The sequence below is a fragment of the Pseudophryne corroboree genome, chromosome 9 (genome assembly GCF_028390025.1).
Source record: "Pseudophryne corroboree isolate aPseCor3 chromosome 9, aPseCor3.hap2, whole genome shotgun sequence".
In the NCBI taxonomy this organism is placed as follows: domain Eukaryota; kingdom Metazoa; phylum Chordata; class Amphibia; order Anura; family Myobatrachidae; genus Pseudophryne; species Pseudophryne corroboree.
The window spans coordinates 388,782,887-388,797,516 of record NC_086452.1 but is presented as its reverse complement, the minus strand read 5'-3'; the positions used below and the strand labels follow the sequence as shown (position 1 = coordinate 388,797,516).

The following is a 14,630-nucleotide window of genomic DNA, read 5'->3' as shown; positions in this document are numbered from 1 at the left end:
GTTGGTGCCCCCTCCACCCACTGTGTCTTGGCTCCTCAGTCACGCTCACTTGCTGAGGTTGCGGGTCGCAGTCAGATTTCACGTGTCATCTGTGACCAGAGTAGTCAGTAAGAGCAGGTCACGGGGAGCGATGTTAACGATGATACGCGCATCTTCTAGCGGCTCCTCTCTAGCTGTGGGAAGGACACAGGGGACAATGGAGGAACGAGAGACAATGGAGGAAGTGCTTCCTTCAGGGCTGGAGCCTGGCGGCAACTGACTCCACTGTCTCCGGCAGTTACTCCCCTGGGTGGGGCAGATGTAACATGTTCCCCTGGGCGGGGCAGATGTAACATGTACAGAGAGATTTAGATTTGGGTGGGGAGTGTTCAAGCTGAAAATAGGATTTTAATTACCTACCGGTAAATCCTTTTCTTGTAGTCCGTAGAGGATACTGGTGTCCACATTAGTACCATGGGGTATAGACGGGTCCACCAGGAGCCTTGGCACTTTAAGAAATCAATAGTGTGGTCTGGCTCCTCCCTCTATGCCCCTCCTACCAGACTCCGTTTAGAAAATGTGCCTGCATTTATTTTCTAGTTTGTTATTTTCAGGCAGCTCAGGCTGGCACCTGACTGCCTGCTTCGTGGGACTTAGGGGAGAGAACGGCCCAACTTCCTTTAAGAGTTCATGGTCCTGTTTCTCTGCTGACAGGACACTGAAATCCTGAGGGAGTCATTCGCAAGCCCCACCACGGCGCAGCGTACCCTCCCGCAGCACGCCGCCACCCCTAACAGAGCCAGAAGAAAGAAGATGTGAGTACAATGCCGGTGTCCCGGTAAGCGGGTCACCGGTGAGAATAGCGGCATCAGGGTAGGAGCGCAGCGCTGACATGCAGGCTGCGCTCCGGGAGACTCAGAGGACATGCGGCTGGTGTGTCCCACCATGTGGCAGGCGCTAAACCCCCCACAATGCTTACCCACACTGGCTACTGCCTTAACACGGGTTCTAACCCTAAGTTAAGCACATTTAAGACCTCAGGCCAGGATAAAAAAACGGGAAGCCGTGCGCCATTACGGGGTGAAGCTTCACTATGAGCGGGTTCAGCAGCTCACCAGCGCCATTTTCCCTCTGCAGCTTACACTGGCAGCGTTGCAGGGAAGCACAGCTCCTCTCCATTGACTCCACGTGTTCCTCAATAGTACCAGGAGGTCTTAGATGGGGGAGGGGGGGAGTGTAGTAGTATACTGAGCCCTATTAAGGGACTTAGTGTGGCTAACAGGGGCTATTCCCACTCGTGGGTGTCCACAACACCCACATAGTGGGAATATAACCTGTGGCGAGCATACGGAGCCACCGAGCCCGCAGCGTGGCAATCGCAATGAGCCTACAAGGGGACTCTTTGAGCTCACCCTGCTGCTGGCATACTGACGATCGGGGTTCTGTTGTCGGTATACTGACGGCCGGCATACCGATCGTTGGTAAAACCTACTGATCCCGTATATGTGCATCATATTATTATATTAGCCTTTACCGCAAAATGGCGAATAGTTTCTTGTTCTTTTACCTGTCAGGTAGGTTCCTTTTATCCTTTAGCACAGGTCTCCTCGTGCTTCATAGACTAGTAGGAAAGAAAAGTCTACACGTGAACCTACTGTTGCTGTCCAAACTCTCGCCTATCTGCTAAAGTCAGTTTTCAATCTTTGACAGTGACAATAAATTTCCTCCAGGTAAACAATAAAGATATTTTATTATTCTGGCACCGACTGTCTGAGTAGTTGTCTCTCTGCGCTTTTCTGCATGCAACAGGTTTTACTGTTTAACCCAGGGGTGGGGAACCTTTTTTCTACCAAGGGCCATTTGGATATTTATAAAAACCTTCGGGGGCCACACAAAAATTATCAACTTAAAAATTAGCCTTCCCCCAGTAGATATGCCCCCATTAGATATGACCCCTAGTAGCACCGCTTACACACACACACACACACACACACACACATTAAAAGAAAGAAAAAACACAATACTCACCAGCCCCGCTCCTGCTTCCGGACCCTTGCCCTCTGCCTGGCTGCCTGCTCCTCAGAACTATGGGAGAGATGTCATGGCATCTCTCCCATGGCACTGCACAGGCACTCACGCACACTGTCAGAGCCGGAGCTCAGGAGTGAGCTCCTACCTCTGGCTGCTGCTGAGGGGAAGAAGCTGGGGGCCTACTAGTAACAAAATCTCAGCGGGCGCCCTGCATCTCCCTTGGTTAGGTGAGCCTGGGAGGGCCGGATCAAGTGGCTTTGTGGGCCTTATACGGCCCGCGGGCCTGAGGTTCCCCACCCCTGGTTTAACCTCTGGTTTAAGATACTAGTGACACCAGAGGTGACTTTTTTTAATAAACACTTCAATTTACAGGGTACAGATGGAGCCACGCTCATCTTGACTTCTCTGCCGCGCCTAGGCACACCATGTTTATTAGCATAAGCCCTTCATCTATTGTTTTCAGCTGCAATACAATACAGAGAGAACAATACATCAGGGAATTAAGTCATTACAGCAGGGGATTAAGGGGGTCATTCCAAGTTGATCGCTCGCTAGCTATTTTTTGCAGCACTGCGGTCAGATAGTCGCCGCCTATAGGGGTGTGTATGCTTGCTTTGCAAGTGTGCAGGCGAGCAGTACAAAAAAGTTCTGTGCAGTTTCTGAGTAGCTCTGGACTTACTCAGCCGCTGCGATCACTTCAGCCTGCTCTTGCCCGGAATTGACGTCAGACACCCGCCCTGCACACACTTGGACACGCCTGCGTTTTTCCAACCACTCCCAGAAAACGGTCAGTTGCCACCCACAAACGCCTTCTTCCTGTCAATCTCCTTGCGATCGGCTGTGCGAATGGATTCTTTGTTAGATCCATCGCTCGGCAATGATCCACTTTGTACCCGGTGTATACGCATGCACAGTTCTGACCTGATCGCAGCGCAGCGAAAAATCCTAGCGTGCGATCAGGTCAGAATGACCCACTAAATCCGACTGCCCTGACTCAATTAATCCTATTAAAGGCCAAGGTAAAGATGGCTGCATCTGTATAGCAGAACTGGATATATACACAAAAACAATTCAATATTCATTTACAACTATGCTTAAACAAACAGGTCAAGAACCATTACCAATATGAAGATTCATCAACATTTAACCCCCTTTTGTCACTTTTACCTTAACAGTTAATGTCAATATCCCCAATAAATGCTACCCACCCAGTTCAGCTGAATAAATTAGAGATGGTGCACGTTGGTTACCTTCTTCACTCTGTCTCCAATAGAGATCCCGGAATTAAGCGAATGTTACTGGTCGAAAGAGCACAGTTTCTTTAAGTTGCTGCCTGTAAAGCTACTTTTCCCTTACGGTGAGAAATCCTATCCAGGTTGCGAGTGAATACAATGTGGTAACTACTGTAGTTTGTGGTCGCCTTTCCATAACAACTCCCTCTTTTTCCTCACTAATGTTTGGAAATGGTAGTGTCAAGTGCGGTAGTATCGATTTACAGAGGGTTTCACTGAACTAAATCCGCTGTCACAATTATGGATAGCTGGCTACTGGCTAGAAATGCTGTCTCCTTATCCTGGCGCACATGTCAGCTTACTGTCCACTAAAACAACATGAAGTGCTGCAGTCTCAAAGCACTGGGCTGCTAAACTCAGTTCTAGGCAGCTACAACTATATCCGCAGGTAACTTTCTAAAGCTGGTGAATGTCTTTCTTGACGATTACAGGCACTAAGTGTCTCCCTGCATAATGGATGCCTGTTGAACTGGGGCTTTTATAGTGTAATGTTAGGGTAAACTGCAGTCATACCTGTCCTAAAGCACCTGAGGGGACTTCCAGCAGCCAGCAGCTGACAGCCGCTGTCAGTGTAGATCACTGCTGTAGGAAACAAAATAGAAGCTTCCTTTGGTGCGCAAAACTGAAGCAGCCCTCACAACGATTGTGTATACCAACGATATTACTCTTATTAAACAGACAATATACAAAAAAGTATGCAAGAATCACAAGAAGGTGCTTTCTACAATGAACTTCAACATAAATAGATGGAAGAATGTCACAAAATAGTAGTTACGTTCCTGTAGTTAAACAGTACTCCAGCATGTATCTTCTCTATTTGAATGGTTGGATCTTCTCAGACTCTTCCCTGTTCCCAACACCTCAGTCACAATTATCATAAAAAATAAAAGTCTCGGGTTCTCGTGTAATACGTTAATTTATTAACACATAACATGCAGGACAAAAACTCCATAAAAATCACAATAAAAAAACACATAGAACAAAGTCCTGCAAATAAGGACTTTCCCATGACTTCCGTGTCTTAATAGCACGGCAGCTATCCTGCAACTAGGCAACCAGACAAACAAGACAGGACTTTGTGTATATATCACCGTGTCACTTCCTGGTTTGTCTCACTGATCCTATGATACCACTTTTACACTCGCACTCCCGGGTCACTCCCGGGATGCTTCCCGGGATGCATCCCGGGATGCATTCCCGGGACTGACCCCTTTCACACTGCATTAAGACCTGGGATCGACCCGGGACAGCCCCATTTACACTGATCCCGGGATATCCCTGCAAATGCATTAGTATGTCATTAGAAATGGCCTTGGGCTCAGAAAAGATGACATCAGCTTTTCTGAGCCCAAGAAAGCTCCAATCCAAGTCCTTTTAACAGTCCCGGGATAGTGAATCCCGGGACGGACCCTTTTACACTACACAGCTTCCCGGGACGGTCCCGGGTTCAACCCTGCTTTTGACCTGGGATGAAATCCCGGGATGCTCGTCCCGGGAAATTGTCCATGTACCCATTTACACTGAGAAGAATCCCGGGATGATGCGCGTTCACGTGCAATATCCCGGGATTTTCCTGCGAGTGTAAAAGGGGTATGAATAGACCATAGAAAACATACATAAATCAATAAATAAATAACAATGATCAAAATAAGAGTCCCGAACATATAAAATAAGGCGGCAACATCACTTCTGGTAACTTGCTTGGTGGCAGTATCTCTATACCCCATTAAGCAGCAGTTTTCTTAATATAAGGACGTTATAATGAACAACAATCCTCTAGGTTATATCCTTCATTCTTCCTCATAGGTGATGGTCGACTTCCATAAAATGTTCACGGTAATTCTGATATGATTAAAAAGCAATATCCTATCATAGAAGCAGAAATGATACAAAAATATAAAAATTCATGAAAAAATATTATTATCAGCCGAGATCTCTTATATAAATAAAATTGTTGAACAAGTAAAAAATCAAAAACAGGAAGTGGTCAATCATCTCAGATAAATTTGCTGTAACTGATCCTATCCCGGACACTATTGGTCGCCCAGGTGGATGTAAAGCAGGGCTGGCCAAACCAGTCCTCGAGATCTACCAACAGTACACATTTTCCAGACCACCTTGCTGGTGCACAGGTGTAGTCATTACTAAATAAGATGTGCTGCATTCATTCCTAACTGACAATTCTACAGATCTCCAGGAGGCCTGGAAAACATGAACTGTTGGTAGATCTCGAGGACCGGTTTGGCCAGCCCTGATGTAAAGGGTTCTTATGCACCTTAGGTAACAGATAAATCACTGGGACTACTGGTTCTATATCAATAAGGAAATAAGGAAATCCCTTTCCTTTTCATTCAAAACATTGGATTGTAAACTGGTTTGGATTCTGATAGTGGGATCTACCTAAGGTGCATAAGAACCCTTTATATCCACCCGGATGACCAATAGTGTCTGGGATAGGATCAGTTACAGCAAATTTATCTGAGCTGATTGACCACTTCCTGCAGCCCCTTGTGATCACTAATAAATCACATCTAAGAGATACAAAAGACCTCCTAAATTTCCTACCCACGGTCCCGTGGGAGGAAGGGATGTTTATGATAACAGCAGTTGTGAAATATCTCTACACTATTATTAATCATGAAGCAGGGAAATTAGCAGTAGCAGATTTTTTGGCCAAAAGTGATATCAAAATTAGAACACAAGAATTTATCCTAGAGGGGGTGATGTTTATTCTCATGAATAATTATTTTCAAATTTAATGGAGATTTCTTTCTTCAAAAAACTGGAACAGCGATGGGCACCAGGTTCGCCCCAAGTTACGCTAATATCTTTATGGGAAAATGGGAGAATGACGTTATTTGGGGATCCCACCCATTTGGGGCGAACCTGGTGTCATGAAAGCGTTATATTGACGATGTCCTATTCATATGGAAAGGAGACAGAGAATCACTGGACAATTTCTGTATGTACTTTAACAAGAATGCCTTAAATATAGAGTTTAGCTTAAACATAAGCCCAGAAAGTGTAGATTTATTAGATATATCTATTTATGTTAAAGAAGGAACACAGGTGGTCATTCCGAGTTGTTCGCTCGTTGCCGTTTTTCGCAGTGCAGCGATCAAGTGAAAAAACTGCAAAAATGCGCATGCGCATGGTACGCAGCGCGCATGCGCTAAGTACTTTCACACAAAACTTTGTAGATTTACACAAGCTCAAGTGACGTTTTTTCAATGCTCGAGTGATCGTAGTGTGATTGACAGGAAGTGGGTGTGTCTGGGCGGAAACTGGCCGTTTTCAGGGAGTGTGCTAAAAAACGCAGGTGTGCCAGGTAAAAACGCAGGAGTGGCTGGCCGAACGCAGGGCGTTTTTGTGACGTCAAACCAGGAACTAAATGGACTGAGGTGATCGCAGTCTAGGAGCAGGTCTGGAGCTACTCAGAAACTGCAGGGAATTATTTAGTAGCAGTTCTGCTAATCTTTCTTTAGCAATTCTGCTAAGCTAAGATACACTCCCAGAGGGCGGCGGCCTAGCGTTTGCAATGCTGCTAAGGCAGCTATCGAGCGAACAACTCAGAATGAGGGCCACTGTGTACAAAAACATTCACCAAACTCACAGATTCTCAAACCTATATAGACAAAAATAGCTGTCATCATAAGAATTGGCTTGACTCTATACCAAATAGCCAATTCAAAAGACTAAGATGTAATTGTTCGGAAGACCAAATTTTTAGACAACAAGCAGACCAGCTAGAAGAAAGGTTTCAGAGATGTGGTTATGAGAAATCGTCTTTAGATCTGGTAAAAAAAGAGATAATGGATCTAGATAGGAATGAACTGCTAATGGAATGACCTTTAAGGGAAGGGTATTCTAATAAGTTTGAATATGCCTTCCTAACAGGATATAATGCTCAACATAAAGTTTTAGAACGATCTTTTAAAAAACATTGGGAGGTTTTGAAAAAAGACCCCATATTGAGAGAGGTTTTACCAGAAAAAAACTATTTTCATATACAAGAAAGCCCCAAATTTAAGGAACAAACGGTGAGAAGTGATCTCCCGGTAGAACAGAGAAAAGGGATAATTAATACAAAGGGGTTTCACAGATGTGGATGCTGTATAGGGTGTAAAGAGATCAAAACAGATATGGGTAAAAAACTTGGAAATATTTAAATCAATGGTCACATTTACGAAATACGTGATTTTATAACGTGTAATGTTAAAAATGTGATTTATGCACTTGAATATCCCTGCCACTTGTTCTATATAGGGCGAACTTCTCGCCCTCTAAAGGTACGAGTGGGGGAACATATTAGAAATGTTAAAAAGGGTTTAGAAACCAATGCTCTATCTAATCACTTTCAATTATACCATAACAGCGATCCAAAACAGATTTTAAGGTTCGTTGGTTTAAAACGAGTTGAATGCAATCACCGCCAAAGAAATTTGTCCAAGCTTTTGGCAAAATCGGAGATGGAATTAATTTACAAATATAATACCTTAACACCAAGTGGCATTAATCTAGACTTTGAACTGAAGTGGTTTTTGTGATGTTTTACTATTTTACTTGTTTAAGATTTTTTACTTGTTCAATAATTTTATTTATATAAGAATTTGATCTCGGCTGATAAAAATATTTTTTCATGAATTTTTATATTTATGAATCCTTTCTGCTTCTATGATAGGATATTGCTTATTAATCATATCAGAATTACCATGAACATTTTATGGAAGTCGACCATCACCTATGAGGAAGAATGAAGGATATAACCTAGAGGATTGTTGTTCATTATAACGTCCTCATATTACGAAACTGCTGCTTAATGGGGTATAGAGATACAGTACTACCTCCAAGCAAGTTACCAGAAGTGATGTTGCCGCCTTATTTTATATGTTCGGGACTCTTATTTTGATCAGATCTTTATTGTAAATTTTTATTGTGGTTTTATCATTGTTATTTATTGATTTATGTATGTTTTCTATGGTCTATTAATAGGATCAGTGAGACAAACCAGGAAGTGACACGTGATATATACACAAACTACTGTCTTGTTTGTCTGGTTGCCTAGTTACAGGATAGCTGCCGTGCTTTTAAGACACGGAAGTCAAGGGATGTCTTTCATAAAAAACTCTCCATCGTTTTGTTATTTTAGTTGGCGAGCGACAGAATTCCAGAAGTGACGTTACGCTTATACGTAACTTCCGGTGACGCATGCATCACTGTGTGGAAGAGCAGTTTTAATACTCCGTTTATATTAGGAGGAAATTAAAACATAACTACATTTGGGAGCCTCGTTTTTCGTGAACAAAGAATGTAAAGATCTTTTCTTTATATAAATTACCTGTTTCTATATGAGACTTGTCCTCTCTATAGCAACTAGAGTAAACACATGGGGGCAGCCATGTTCTCACAGGTGTTCTGATTTTGTAATTAGGGATAGGATTGGAGGCATGAGGTTTAAATAGACTGTTAGAAGGCAGCATTAGCACACTTACCTTGGAAAAGAACCCAGGAAGGGTTTGAAACGCATTGGTGCAGCGGGGGTGCCATCCGCAGTGGTGATCAGAGGAATTGAATACCGGTATCCAGAGTATCGCTTACCCGGGAGCCTCCCTGGAAATGGTTACACCTACTTGAGAACTTTTTGTTCTCAGATTATCCGGTAATTGTTTCACTTTTCACCATTTAAGGATATCAACGACCACTGAGTGTGCTATACAACTGAAAGTCCTTATTTGTAGGACTTTGTTCTATGTGTTTTTTTATTGTGATTTTTATGGAGTTTTTATCCTGCATGTTATGTGTTAATAAATTAACGTATTACACGAGAACCCGATACTTTAATTTTTTATGATCATCGTGACAGGTGTTGGGAACAGGGAAGAGTCTGAGAAGATTCAACCATTCAAAGAGAAGAGATACATGCTGGAGTACTGTTTAACTACAGGAACGTAACTACTACTTTGTGACATTCTTCCATATATTTATGTTGAAGTTCACTGTAGATCACTGCTGTGTCTCTGGCTTTGATGAAGGAGATCAGTCCCGCCTCAAGGTGTAATCAAAGTGTCCACAGCAAGCTCCACCCGCTGCTCCGTTAGAGGATGCTGCCGACGTTAGTGTTCTACAGTCACACCTCCCACTTGCCTTAAATGTGGGAATGGGACGTCTCTGGCCGCCTCCGTCCGCCTCTCTGCCGCTGTCACTCTGCCTGAAGCTTCGCCCCCGGCCTCTTACTGGGAAAAGCTGCCATTCCAGCTCAACCTTGCACTGCTGCTATACACGGGGGGACCGGAGATAGCAGTTCTGGGCTTCCACGTGGCAACCAGGCACTCTCGGGTATACCGTGCCGCGCTGTCCCTTCCCGAACTGCTCTCGGTCCTCACTGCGCAGTTAGTCTCGTGGGCCCCCTCCTTCACTTTCCTGCAAGCAGTCAGTTGGCCCTTGAGCTGTAGGGGCCCTGTCCCGGAGCACTAACCCCCCTGTTTACAAGTTTTATACAACAGTCCAGCACTCTGTCCGCATGCAATGGGCTGTTTTCATCTCCCCTCCATGAGGCGAACATTCAGTTCTCCTGACTCTCCTCCATGAGGAGTAACGTTGTGTATATTAATGAATTTTGCATCAGCCTAACTTATTGATATTAAGTTTATCACTACATCCCGTTGTCCCACTACCACAGTGGGGGTGTTACAATAACAGGAAATTATAGCAACAATGACCCCTTCCCAAAACTCACAAGGTGACTATATTAATTACATTTCATATACAAACAAATTATGATGTTGGAAATACAGTATACAGTAAATATACTTTGCACTCACTAGCTGTCAAACCTATCTCCGCCTAGGACTGTATAGTGTATGCGCAATAGACAGAACACACACAGATATGAGTTGTACGGCTACGATAACATAAAGTGATGATTGCAAATCTGCACCTTATTATGCATGTTGTGGCATATGCATTGTGTAAGCTAGCCGTGTTCAATTAACAATCTAATCAAAATTTCCTAATCCTGTCATTTAACTTTCAGAAGCATACTTGCTTACAGCACATCCAGAAAATGGAATATCAATTTCACCAGTGTCTCTGTTGGGATTTCTGGCTTTTGATTGTTCTAATGTATTTAAAATGGGTTGCTGCCATGCGTCATTAAACACCCTTTCCCACAAGATATGTTCTACTTCTGCATTAAATGTAATGGAGTACGTGCGCGGAAGGGCTTACGATTTTCACATTAGGAGCTTGAGTTAGAGAAATATGCAAGGCTGAGAGAAACTCCCCAGTGAACAAGGGCACTGCTCACGGAGATGGAAATTTTGCAAACTACTGTAGGTTGCACGGTGAACTGAAGGAAGAAATGATCCTCAAGTAAAATTGATTTGAGGGCCAGTGACCTCTTTGGCTGTTGTGTGTTCAGCCAACCCACTCGTGGATTAAATCCTGAGCCGTTTGGCCGAGTCAGAGATTAAATCTGCTTTACTTTCCTGACATCCCCAAGGATATAGTACACGCGTCAATTCACTATAGACAACAGAGCAGAGAATAGTTGATTGATGCGAGAGAAAATTTCTGTAGCTGCAGGAATATGGAATAACACTGAGGCCTGGCCAATATGGCAAGGGTTTACTAGAAGCTAAATTGCTTTCAATTTCAACATTTGCTCTCGTGTAATTATGTATAAGTGGTAACTCTTATCAGTGCATAAAGTCATACTGGTCTCTTTACAACAAGATTTATCTAAGTAATTATTTTAAACACAAAAACGTTTGGAATTAACATTTCAATCTTAAACACAATTTAAACTGCAGTCTGAATTAGACTTCTCACTTACATTTTCATAAAAGGCCTCTAGCAATAATGATTGGGTCTAGGCAAATGATTTGAAGGAGACACATAATAGCATAAACAAAGTACTGTATACTGTGTGTAATTATCAAACAAATAGCGATAGTATAGACAATGTGTAATTATTGCTACAGGTCCAGTGTAAGCAATTAGAATGTTATATGGCATATAATGATGTATAGAAGAGTGCATTCAGATGGGAAGCTCTGAGGTGCAATGCTGCTAGAAGATTGAAAAAGTTCAACCATGACAAACAATCTCCTCATCAGGTTTTGAGATGTAGGCAAACAAGATATTTTGCATTCAACTCCGATGGTGGGTGGACTTCACATGTGCAGGTTCCGTTCTGCACATGTACAGAGAATGGGTCCTTTGTAGGCGCTCGCAGTGCCCCAAAACCGGATCAAGTTTGAAATGCTGCATATTTTTGGAAGGCAAAGCGGGGGTTGGTGAAGGGGGCTGTTCTATAAAACCATTATGTAGGCAAACCAAGGCCAGGGTCTTATCTTCTGACGCAAATTTTCCAGCCCCAGCAGAAGAGTTCCAGCGGTCAGTCTGAGTAAGTTTAGGCTTATTCAGATAGGTGATGGCAGTCCAATGGTGCATCTTTGGACGCAGGACTCTGATCTAATCCATGCTGCATCAGAATAATTTATCTATAGCGGCTGCGACAACCGCTGCGGATGATACTACACTGCGTACATCGCTGAATCGAATGGACTGGAAGATGATGATGATGATGAAAGCACAGGTCAGATATTCCTCTTTCATTAATCTCTCATAATCCCATCCAAGGTTCTGTAACCCACAGCAACCAATAAGATTTGATCTATCATTTTTTTGTATATTATGAAAAATATAAGTAAACCCCTGATTGGTTTGTACAGTTGCCAGGGCACATGTCATGAGTGTCACCAAACAAAATACATAAATATGCAGAAAAAGTTCATACAACAATGTGATGAGAACAATAGTTTTGGGATATGTAAATGCTAATTCCCACCATAATTTTATTTACAAATATGACAATTTAAATAAAAGTATTCGGGGGGTAGATTTACTAAGGTGCGCCAATCATTGACTGAGTTTTAAAATGGCAATAAAAAAGTTATGCTAGGTCAAGCTTGTTTATCCTTTATTGCCGTTTAAAAAACTACTGATCAAAGTCATCTATGATCGACGGCTTTGACAAACTGCCCCTTAGTAAATCTAATCCCTATTATTGTATTGTGGGCTGATGTTCAGTTGACTTTATTCCAAGCTCATTCTCTATTAAGTTTATAATAATAATAATAATAATAATAATAATAATAATTTTATTTATATAGCGCTCTTTCTCCAACAGGACTCAAGGCGCTTTACAGATATCAAAAACAATGCACATGATACAGAGGATTTGAGTAATACAAAAATAGACAAGCGACACAGACATAAAAGAAAACCTTAAGCACACAGAAAGCATAATGCAGGATTGGTGTAGGCATTTTGGGTAATAACTTCCAAGGGTTGTGTATTCCACCCTCACAAGGTACCAGGTGCGGCAGCCATCTTGGGCGCTCAGCGTAGGATTACCCAGGGTGGAATAGTCCACCCCTAGAAGAGATGACACAAAATGGGGGTGATTTCAGAGTCCTACAGTTCAGAGTAGGGTTCCATCAAAACCATCAGGCCTATGTATTTTTCATACCATCCACAAGTGTACCATATGGGGCAGCCATGTTGGGCGCACTTTGAAGGTTACACTGTGGGAGGTGAGCCATAAAAGGGCCAAGTTCATATATGGGAAGACTGATGCTTATGTAGTAGTATGATGATGTACCCTGCATGTAGGGCACAATGGAAAGGTGTGCAATCAGTGGAGGTAAACATTACAGGAAAAACACATGGTGGGGTGGAAGCGAGCAATGAAGAGAAGAAAAAAAAAAAAAGACAATAGCAGGTAACTAGTGGCAGAAGTAGGATTGGGATAACATTTCGATCAGATCTTAGTACGGGTGGGAAGGAGAATGTGGGGAGCATACTCAGAAGCAATGGGGATGTCCCTGCTGAGCCTGGTCCTGGTGCTGTGCCCCCACAGTTCCCTGTTCATCTTGATGGTTAGGCCCAGGGGCAGACTTGATGTTCTCAGCCAGAGAGGTGGTAACATAGAGTACACATATAAAGCAAAAAAGTCAGCTTAAGAAAGCGCCCTTACCCTTATTGGCGCAAGCCATCCATTTCAGGTTATCTGCAAAAGCTGCTTCTCTTCCAATCAAGTATGTGAACATGCGAACCTAGGAGTACAATTAAATAATTTCATTACAATAAAATTTGTGTATAATTAAAAATACAACATTATTTATTGTATTCCAGATCTCTGTGATACATGGGCAAGGTACTACACATCATACATGACGCATGATATACCACATCAAACAAGAACCTACAATGTTGTGGTTTCATCTAGCAAATCAAAAAATGATATGTTGATTGGCTGAATCCAGGGTTATTAATACATTTATTTCAAAGCATTCCATAAACCGACTGCACAAAGAATAACTGTCCAGGAAGCGGAGAAATACAGTATTTTGTTCTTGATTGATAACGAATTATTTGAGATGAACAGTAAGTACCATATTACATTGCATCATATTGTAGTGAAATACAGTATAACAATGTTTTTATATCATTATTTAACAGTTCCCACCTGTGCCAACAGTCACACTTCCTGCAAAGAGCTGAAGATTTATCAATGTGGACAAAACTTAATTTATTAAATTGTATTCCCTATAATTGTAGAAGGTGTATGCATGCAACATGTAGTGGTGCTTTGGCCCTGTGTTGCCCCTCCCCCACTATCAATAGAACATAGCTGTTGTGTTCTCCACAGTGTCGAGGAGAGGAAGGTATGAGATCTGAACGCTAATAGTTAGAAAAAACAATGTAAAATGATTAATACAGAGCTAAAGACTAAGGGGGTCATTCCGAGTTGATCGCTAGCTGCCATTATTTGCAGCGCAGCGATCAGGCTAAAAAATGGCAATTCTGCGCATGCGTATGCTCCGCAATGTGCACACGCGTCGTACAGGTACAAAGCCCGTTGTGGTTGTGCACAGGTTCTAGCGAAGTTTTCAGTCGCAAGAAGATTGACAGGAAGGGGGCGTTTCTGGGTGTCAACTGACCGTTTTCAGGGAGGGTTTGCAAAAACGCAGGCGTGGCTGGGTGTTCGCTGGGCGGGTGTATGACGTCAAATCCGGACACGAATAGGCTGAAGTGATCGCAAGTGATGAGTAGATTCAGAGCTACTCAGAAACTGCACAAACTGTTTTTGCAGAGCTCGGCTGCACATGCGTTCGCTCTTCTGCTAAGCTAAAATACACTCCCCAGTGGGCGGCGGCATAGCGTTTGCACGGCTGCTAAAACTAGCCAGCGAGCGATCAACTCGGAATGACCCCCTAAAAGCAATTATTTTGGATCTGTTGCCAGTAGGGATGGAATCAT

The 14,630-nt window shown here is 42.9% G+C and overlaps 1 protein-coding gene across 6 annotated transcripts in view; it reads right to left on the bottom strand.

Moving 5' to 3' along the window:
• The window catches only part of CACNA2D3 (calcium voltage-gated channel auxiliary subunit alpha2delta 3), a 2,000,770-nt gene that overhangs the window by 808,748 nt on the left and 1,177,392 nt on the right, over positions 1-14,630 (bottom strand). For all 6 annotated transcript variants that reach the window (XR_010186941.1, XM_063940834.1, XM_063940836.1 and 3 more), the window contains exon 13: positions 13,345-13,423. Coding sequence is in view for 5 of the 6 variants with exons in the window: in XM_063940834.1 (XP_063796904.1) it covers positions 13,345-13,423 (79 nt within the window). In the remaining variant the exon portion in view is untranslated. The remainder of the gene's footprint in view (positions 1-13,344; positions 13,424-14,630) is intronic.